The following is an 8,689-nucleotide window of genomic DNA, read 5'->3' on the forward strand; positions in this document are numbered from 1 at the left end:
CAGCACACGTGTGCAGAGCTGTGCAAACCAACACACGTACTGTGCACACCAGAAAACACATGTGCACACACAGCCGTGCACACCAGCACACGTGTGCACACAGCACCATGCATACCAGAAAACACAAGTGCACACAGAGCCGTGCACACCGGCACACTCGTGCACACAGAGCCGTGCACACCAGCACACGTGTGTGCACACAGCGCCATGCACACCGGCACACTCATGTGCACACACAGCCGTGCACCCATGCACACCGGCACACTCGTGCACACGCAGCCGTGCACTCGAGCACACGTGTGCACACACAGCGCCATGCACACCGGCACACTCGTGCGCACACAGCCGTGCACTCGAGCACACCCATGTGCACAGTCCCACGCGCACCAGCCCTCCCCTGCGCCCGCAGAGCCGTGCATGCCCGCATGCCCTGACCCGTGCACGCAGCCCGTTTACCCGCAGAGCCGCGCTCGCCCCTGGCTTCCCGTCTGCCCCCCTCCCCAGCGGGGACCCTACTCCCGCCGGGGGGGGCCCCGTCCCGGCCGTGCCGCCCAGCGTGCCGCGATGAGGTCCGGCTGGTGGTACATGAACATCCCGGCCAGCATCAGCCCGATGCCCAGGTAGCTGAGCCCGCTGAGGTGGCTGCCAAAGAGGAGGCGGGAGAGCAGCAGGTTGCCCACCACGGTGACGTTGCCCAGGACGTGGACCGTGAGGGCAGAGGTGAGGGAGAGGATGCAGAAGGTGGCCAGGTTGTAGAGGACGGAGCCCAGGCAGCTGAGCAGGACGCAGGCCCAGAGGGTGCCGTCGTAGCGCAGGACGCCCTCCCAGGAGGGCCCCACCTCCAGCGCCATGGCCGCCCCAAAGAGCAGGCAGAAACTGGGCAGGGAGGTCAGGCCGAGCAGGGAGAGGGCGTCCAGCCGGTCCTCCTGCAGCAGCAGACCTGGGGAGGGTGGACGGGGACAGTCAGCAGGACACCCGGACCGTCCCAGTGGGGACACCCCGCACCCACAGGGGCACCCACCCACACGAGCCCCCGCTCGGTGACCAAGCGGTTAAGAAATCCCCAAATGTCACCGGGAATGGGGAAATAGGGGGGACATCCCCTTCCATGGGGTTGGGGGTGCGCTGGTTCAGGCGGTGCCCCAGTTTGGTTTGGGGGTGTCCTGGTTTGCAGGTCCAAGGTGCCGCAGGGCAGGGTTGGACGGGGCAGTTTCCCCACCCCGTTTTGGACCAAACGTGGCTTTCACCCCCCACCCCCCCATCCTCTTTTTTTGGCTGATTTTGCAGCCAGCAGCAACATCTCTGGGCGTGTGGCCTGACCCCCTCTGCGTCCCCGTGTCCCCCCCGAGTCATCCGGGGACAGCGGGCACAGCCGGGCCGGCTGCCATGCAGAGGCGTGCACAGGGGGGCACGTGCCGTGTCCCCGGGGGGGCGGGAGCAGCCCCCAACCGCCCCGGGGCCACTCTCCATGTCCTACGGGTGACAAGGGGACCAGGGTGGGTGCTGGGCGGTGGTGTCCCTCGGGTGGCCACAGCACCCCTGGTACCCCCTGCCCCCGGGGACCTTGGGGATGGCACGGGGCGTGCGCCCCGCGCTCGGCCCCACGCCAGAGCCCGTCCCCCGCGGTGCCCGCCTGAGTCACCGGCTCCGGAGGAAACGCTCCCTTCCCGGCCGAAAAACAACCCGGCCGGCTCCTCTCCGCCGCCTGCCAAGGACATCGCGGCCCGGGCGGCACCACGGCTGCCGGAGTCCCCGGGGAAGCGGGGCCCGGCGTGGGGACGATGCCACTCGGCACGGGGACTCGCAGGGGACCCGGCCACCCACGGTGCTGGAGCGGGGAGCCCATGGGGATGGGGCAGCCTGGGTGTCCCTGTGCCAGGCTAAGGCATGGCCACCCCCCCTTGGCCACAGGACACGGGACAGTGTCACTGGGAGCCAGCAGTGCCCGTGGGCCACCACAGGGACACCAACGTGTTTGCTCGTCACCAACAAACTGGGGTCATCTCAGGGCCAGAACCACGGCACAGCCCCGAGGGGGGGCACGGGTGGCACTGGGGTGGCACCAGTGACAGGGTGGGCAAGAGGTGGTACTGGGCTGGGGTGACACTAGGGTGGTAGCAGGACAGGATGGGGAGGGGGTGGCACTGGGGTGACACTGGGGTGGCATGAGGGACAGGGTGGGCAGGGGGTGGTGCTGAGGCTGGGGTGACACTGGGGTGACACCAGAGCCAGGGTGGGCAGCGAGTGATACCAGGGCCAAGGTGGCAATGGGGTGGCCTTGGAATTGGGGTGGCACCAGGGCCAAGGGGAGCAGCGGGTGGCACGGGGACTGGGATGGCATGGGGGTGGCACTGGGGCTGGGGTAGCACTGGGGGCCAGAGTGCCACGAGGGTTGGGGTGACAATGGAGTGGCACCGGTGCCAGGATGGGCAGTGGGTGGCACCAGCACCAGGGTGGCACTGGGGTGACACCAGCACCCCTGCGCCCCAGGGGCCGTGCCGGGGGAGGGAGGGCGGGCGTGCAGGACAGGGACGGGCGGGTGGCACTTACTCTGCTGTATGGACTTGAGGGCGCGGAGGACGGTGGCGGCCAGGAGGAAGCCGCAGCCGGGCTGGTGGAAGCGGAGCCCGCCGGCGATGCTGCAGGCGGCCCCGGCGCAGACGGGCCCCATGGCGGCGTACTGCAGCGGGTGGTGCCGCCGGCCCCCCAGCAGCCCCGACAGCAGCAGGGTGACCAGCGGGGTGGTGGTGGCCACCGCCTGCGCCACGTCCAGCTGCACGTAGCTCAAGCCCAGGTTGCCCAACGCCACGCTGGTGCAGAAGGTGAGGCTGAGCAGGTAGATCCTGGCACGGGGCCGGGGCGCCGGCGGTGACGGTCCCCGCGCCCAGCCCAGCGGGTACCCCACGGCCACCCCCGACAGCATGTGCAGGGACGACAGCAGCAGCGGGTAGCGGAAGCCGTGGGTGGCAAAGATCCATTTGTTGAGGCCGGCCATGGTGGTGCCGGTGCCCACCCAGGCCAGGACGGTGAGGGTCAGGGGCAGCGAGGGCCCCGGGGGTGGCTGACCCCCCTCCGCCTGCCCCGGGTCGGGTTTCCAGGGCCGGAGGGTCCTCTCGCCGGCCGTCATCGCTGCTTCATCGCCCCGCCGGGACCGCAGGCACATGGGCACCGGCTCCGCTCCCCCGCGCTGCCACTCTCCGCTCTGCCCCGTCCTCCCGCGCCGTGCCGAAAGCCGCCAGCCTCGGGAGTCAGCAGCGGTGGCGGCGGCGGCGGTAGCGGGTTCCTGGCTCCTGCCGGCGGCAGCGGTGGCGTCACCCGCCCCGGGGGGTGGTGGCGGGGCTCAGTCTTGGGGCGCCGGTGCCATGTGCGAGGGAGGCAGCACCGGCGGCCGGGAGCGAGCGGAAAGTTTGGTGATGGCGGGGAGCAGAGGGAGGGAGGCTCCTCCCCACGGGGCCGCCGCCGCGTCACGGCTGCCTGGTTGCGGGGGCACGGGGGTACGGGGGTGCGTGGGTGTATGGGGGTGTGGGGGGGGGTGCACGCCCAGGGATGCCGCCTGGCACGGCGGGGCCTGCTGGGAACTGGCGGCCGTGCATCGCCGCCGGAGCGGCTGGGCCGGTAGTAGCCGGAGCACGGGCGGCCTCCATGGCGACGGCGGCGGTGGGACTGCGTCAGAGCCCCCGGCTGACTCACGGCGGGCGGTGGTGCGGGCGCCATCACTCCCCACCGCCGGCCCGGGAGCATCACCCGCCCTGGTATCGGCACCCTGACCCCAAACCGCAGCGGCCCCCCCCACCCTGGGCACCGCCTCTCCCGGCTCCGCTCACTGCCGGCTGCCCCGGGTGTTTTTTTGGGATCCCGGGGGGGGGGATCATGCAGGTTTGGGACACACCCAGGGGGTCCCCTTTGGGCTGCGTGTGGCACTGGGGCCACCACGGTCCCCGAGCCCTCGGGGTGGGTGGGAGCTCAATGGGGAGGGCTGGGGGTCCCCCCCAGAGAGGACGGCCCCGGCTGGCAGCTTGCCAGGGACGAGCAGCGCTGGCTCCGACTCCCCAAAAGCAGCTGCTTTGGGCACCCCAGAACCGGCCGCTCCCAGCGGCTGCCTGCCCCACCTCCCAGCAGGACCGGGACTGGAGGAGCTGCTGGTCTGGCTGCTCCCACCCCACCGTGCCCGTAGGACACAGGGCATCGTGTCTCCCCCTCCTCCTCCTCCCCGGGCGGATTTGGGGCGCTGGCACACGGGGCGCAGGACAAGCAGGAGGCAGGGAGCCGGCAGGTCCTGCACCCGCGGCAGGCGTTTCATTGCCATCGCCCCCCCCGCCCTCTACCACTGGCTCAGGCGCAGGATGAGGGTCTCCCCGTCGCGAGGTCTGTAGTCGGCGACACCTGCGGAGAGAGGGGCAGCAGCCCCGGGTGGGAGAGCGGCCGTGGGGGCTGACCGGGACCCCCGCCGCCTCCCCCGGGACCCCCACCCATCACTCACCCATCTGCAGGCTGGTGCTGGGGGCGGTGAGGAGCTGCCAGTAGCTCCGCTTCTGCTGCTGGGCTTCCAGCCCCAGCACCCTGCTCAGAAAGGGGCCCTGGGGGGTGTCCTGGGTGTCAAACCTGGCGGGTGGGAGAGGGGGGTGAGGGTCCGGCCCCGGTGCTGCCGGTGGTGGGGCAGGTCTGCTGCCAAGGGAGCCGGGCCGTGAGGACGAGGATGAGCCCATGGCACGGGTGCAGTGACACCCAGGGACACCCAGAGGGTCCCCCCAACCCAGCACACGAGGCCACGTACGTGAAGTTGTGGGGTCCCTGCGCGGCGGCCGCCCTCAGCACGTCCAGGAGGGAGGCGCCGGCGGGCGCGGGCACGGGGCGGTCGTAGAGCCGGCGCTGGGGACACCGCGGCTCGGGGCACTCCACCACCAGCCACACCGTCTTGTTCCCCGGCACCTCAGGTGGTGGCTCAGGGCCGACGGGCGTCAGCATGTCTGCAAGAAGCCACCACGGCGCTGATGGACACCAAGCCACCACCGCGGTGGCATCTGTGCCAACCCCATCCCAGCTCCCCCCTGTCTCCCCGCGCCGCTCTGGCTCCTACCCGGCTCCTGCCAGCAGCGCATGGAGGCGATGTCCAGGTAAGAGCGGCCGTGCAGCGCCGGCAGCGCCTGGGCCATGGTCGCAGCGGTGGTGAAGGCGTCCAGATTCTCCAGCAGCGCAGCCATGGCCCGGCCGTACGCCGGCTGCGTCCGGCACGTGTTGGTGGCGATGAAGACCTGGGAGCGGGAGGGAGGAAGGTGGCGGGGCAGCGGCCCGAGGTGGGAGGCAGGTCGGGGCCCTGGGCCGTGGGCACTGCGCTGCTGCTGCTGCGGCTGCTGCAGCTGAGCATCGCCTGCCTGCCCAGCCCCTGCCCCGGGGCAGCTGCCTCTGCCCAGGCACCCATGCCTGCACCCAAATTTGCACCTGTGTGTGCATCCACACCTGCACCCGCAGCCACATCTGCACCTGCACCCACACCTATCTCTGCACCCACATCTGCACCCACATCTGCACCTGCACCCACATTTGCACCCACACCTACGTCTGCACCCATGCCTGTACCTGCACCTGCACCCACAACTGCACCCACACCCCTGCTTATGCCTGCATCTGTGCCTGCACCCACGCCTGCACCCATGCTCATGCTTGCACCCAGCGTGTACCTGCACCCAGGCCTGCACTCACAGCCGTGCCTGCGCCTGCACCTGCACCCGTGCCCACACCTGAGCACGCACCCAGTCCTGCACCCACGCACCCACTCACACCTGGGTCCCAAAACTCCGCCCCTGCCTGCAGCTGCACCTACACCTGCACCCTCACTCCCACCCATGCCTGCACCCGTGCCTGCACCCATGCCCCACCCTGGAGGCCCCCTGCACGTGACACCCACCTGCATGGCCCACGGGGTGCTATAGACGTTGCCGAAGAAGCCGTCCCAGCCCTGCGCCTCGACCATCCTCCTCCTCGCCCGGTGCGTGGCCGCCCGCAGCTCCGCTGCCAGCCTGGCCCCCACCAGCCGCTGCCGCTCCAGGCAGGCGAAGGCCAGCGCCGCCACCGCCTCCGTGTCTGCGGGGACGCGGTGTCACCCCAGCTGCCACGCGCCTGCCCCCGGGGTGCTACCACCCTGCCTGTCCCCAGGGTCCCTTACCCGCGGTGCTGCCGCCGGCATGGCCGAACCTGCCGTGCTGCTCGGCCCCCAGGAGCCGGCGGATCACCTCCTCCCGCACCCGCTTGCGATGGACGCACAGCGCCAGCACGCCCAGGCTGTACTGGTAGTAACTGGTGAGGGGGTGGCCGTGCCGCCGGGAGCCTGGGGACGAGGTGTCGTGTCACCAGGGCGAACCAGTGGCCCCGCAGCTGGAGGTACCGGCGGTCACCCCGTGGGGATGCCATCACCTGCCCAGTCCTCCTCCAGGTAGTACTTCAACCACGTCACCAGTGAGCGCTGGGGACCGGGCTCTGGCGGGGGACAAGTGGCCCGCAGCCCCAGCAGGTACAGCGCCAGCCGCCCCGTCTCCGGCCACTCCACCTCGGCGCTCCTGCAAGCCACCGCGTCAGCTCTCACCGGCAGCCGGAGCCCCCACACCGCGCCGGGGGGCTGTCACCCCGACAGCGGAGGGGACCGTCCCCGTGGGACACGCACACGTACGTGCTGTGCTCGGCGGCCGCAGCGTCCTGCTGGGGGTGGCCGTGGGGCGCAGCGTGGGGCCAGCCGGCTGCCTGCAGGCTCCTGCGGGGACTCGGGGTCACCGCGCTGCCGGGGCGGCGTGGGGGACAGGGGACATCCCCCAGGGGCACATGGGGGAGACCCGGTGGCCCCCTCAGGACCTACCGGCTGTAGCGGTGCTGGAAGGCGTCCCGCAGCCGCGCCAGGTACCGCTCCTCCCCGCGCAGGTCGTGGTCGCCGGCCAGGCGAAGGGCCAGGTAGACGCTGGGGTCGGGGTCCCGCGCCGGGTCCGCCGCCAGCCCCAGCAGCCGGGCGCTCAGTGCCCGCACCGCTGCCGCCTCCCGCGGGGCTTCTACCCCCCACGGCCCCGGGGAGAGGGAGCGGAGGGTGAGGGGGGGCAGGAGGGGGCCGACCCCATCCCAAGCACCGGCCCCACGGAATCTGCGGCCCCCGGCACTGGTTGCGTGGGGCCACAGAAGCGATGGAGACCCAGCACCCCAACCTTGCCGTGCACCCCGTGGCCTCTGCGTCCCTCCCTCGAGTCCTAAAACCCCAAGACTCCCCCCAAAATATGGGGAAGAAACAAAATAAGAGCTGTGACACGAGGCGGGAGCACGGAGAACCCAAAGCCTGGTTATGGCCACCCTCCCACCATGCCCGTGGGGCTGGCAGGGTGCTGGGGTGGCACTGCTGTCCCTGTGGGACCTGTGTGGTGGGGGCTGCAGGCGCAGGAGCGGGGCAGGTTGGCTCTGGGCTTTGGGGGAAGGGGGCACAGGAATAAGGCTTAACCCCGGTGGGCGAGCTCAGCCCTGGGAAGCCCATCACTGGAGGGGTTTCACGAGGCCAACGTCCTCCCTGGGGCCGGGGCACGGGGCTGGAGTATGGGATGGTGCCCGTCCCCCCCACCCCGCTGCTCGGGGACCTCTCCACCGCCACAGCCAGCTCAGGGACCCGCTCCAGGCACCGTTCCGCACGGGTGAGACCCCCAGCTCCAGCAGGGTCCCCAGGCAGGATGTGGGGGTCCGGGGGCTGCAGGCGGTGGCCGGCTGCCGTACTCACCGCAGAGCTGGGCAGGCAGGGCTGCAGCCTGCAGCAGGACGAGGAGCAGCCACATGCCGAAGCAGGGCGGTGGGTGCCGTGGCACGGCACGGCACGGCTGGCAGCCCGGCAGAGGCAGGCAGAGCCCGGCCAAGCCGAGCTGGGTCACCGCCGGGGACGGGAAGGTGTCACAAGAAGCCGTTTCCGCACACCGGGGCCAAGTCAGCAGAAACGGGAAAGGACTTTGGCTGGAGGCGAAGCAAAGGGAAGCCGGGCTGCCCTGCGCTGGGGCACAGATAAGGTGCTCACGTTTGCTCTTCCCCCCCCGGCTCCCTGACCCGGCACGAACCGTGCGAGCGCCGAGGTCTCCCTGCCCTCCGCACCACGGCTGGGGCAGCGAGACCCAAACTGCCGGCGTTGGGGTCAAAATCACCAGACAAAGTTAGCCCAAAAAAAAAAAGGGGGATGAAAACCCCCAAAATCCAGCACCCTCCATCCCCGCAGCCTTTGAAAGCAGTAACTCCGCTGCTCGCCTGGAACTGGATTTTTATTGAAAAGGAAAATGAGGCTTAATCAGCCCAGCTCGGCAGATATGGGGGTGCTGAACCCCAAAAGGTAAATCCCCCCGCAGCCGAGGGGAGGGGGGTCCCGGGATGCTGCTGGGGCTCAGGTCTCCGTCTGCCGGGGACACCCGGGGACACCCAGGCTCGGAAGTGGGGACTCCCTCCTGCCCCCCACAAAACCCCTGCACCTGGCAGGGGCTGAGGACGGGGCTCCCTGCCTCCACCACCCCCCTGGGACACAGCAGGGACCCTCACCCAGGGCACATCTTGGCCGGGGCACACCCATGGGTGTCCCCCCGGTGATGCTGGGCAGGGAGGTGACCTGTCCCCTCCCGCCACCGAGGTCAGCTGCTCTCTGGAGGGCACTGGGGATGGATGGGGGATGCAGGAGGGTGTGTGGCACCCA

The 8,689-nt window shown here is 70.5% G+C and overlaps 2 protein-coding genes across 2 annotated transcripts; both read right to left on the minus strand.

Annotated features, from left to right (window-relative positions):
* Positions 1–299: 299 nt before the first annotated feature.
* Positions 300–3,418, minus strand: SLC35E4 (solute carrier family 35 member E4). The gene is made up of 2 exons (XM_075167082.1): positions 2,551–3,418; positions 300–940 (listed from the first exon to the last, which is right to left on the minus strand). Exons 1-2 carry the CDS (start codon positions 3,161–3,163, stop codon positions 513–515), a joined length of 1,041 nt encoding a protein of 346 aa, XP_075023183.1. The 5' UTR covers positions 3,164–3,418; the 3' UTR covers positions 300–512.
* An 847-nt stretch (positions 3,419–4,265) lies between these two features.
* Positions 4,266–7,957, minus strand: TCN2 (transcobalamin 2). Its single transcript, XM_075167162.1, has 10 exons — positions 7,742–7,957; positions 6,848–7,034; positions 6,665–6,745; positions 6,412–6,554; positions 6,164–6,325; positions 5,906–6,081; positions 5,078–5,252; positions 4,775–4,967; positions 4,481–4,602; positions 4,266–4,383 (listed from the first exon to the last, which is right to left on the minus strand). The coding sequence occupies exons 1-10, from the start codon at positions 7,794–7,796 to the stop codon at positions 4,322–4,324; spliced, it is 1,356 nt and encodes a 451-aa protein (XP_075023263.1). The 5' UTR covers positions 7,797–7,957; the 3' UTR covers positions 4,266–4,321.
* Between the last annotated feature and the right edge of the window lie 732 nt (positions 7,958–8,689).

Source organism: Calonectris borealis, chromosome 18 (assembly GCF_964195595.1).
Source record: "Calonectris borealis chromosome 18, bCalBor7.hap1.2, whole genome shotgun sequence".
Lineage (NCBI taxonomy): Eukaryota > Metazoa > Chordata > Aves > Procellariiformes > Procellariidae > Calonectris > Calonectris borealis.

What these genes read in the sequence shown, in the direction of transcription:
- TCN2 (XM_075167162.1), bottom strand. Translation starts at nt 7,796, where the DNA reads ATGTGGCTGCTCCTCGTCCTGCTGCAGGCTGCAGCCCTGCCTGCCCAG. An exon ending in TTCCAGCACCGCTACAGCCG is followed by an intron (nt 6,746 to 6,847) that starts GTAGGTCCTGAG and finishes GAGTCCCCGCAG; the next exon opens with GAGCCTGCAGGCAGCCGGCT. An exon ending in GCACCCCGTGGGCCATGCAG is followed by an intron (nt 5,253 to 5,905) that starts GTGGGTGTCACG and finishes TCCCGCTCCCAG; the next exon opens with GTCTTCATCGCCACCAACAC.
- SLC35E4 (XM_075167082.1), bottom strand. Translation starts at nt 3,163, where the DNA reads ATGTGCCTGCGGTCCCGGCGGGGCGATGAAGCAGCGATGACGGCCGGC. An exon ending in CCTCAAGTCCATACAGCAGA is followed by an intron (nt 941 to 2,550) that starts GTAAGTGCCACC and finishes CACCCTCCCCAG; the next exon opens with GTCTGCTGCTGCAGGAGGAC.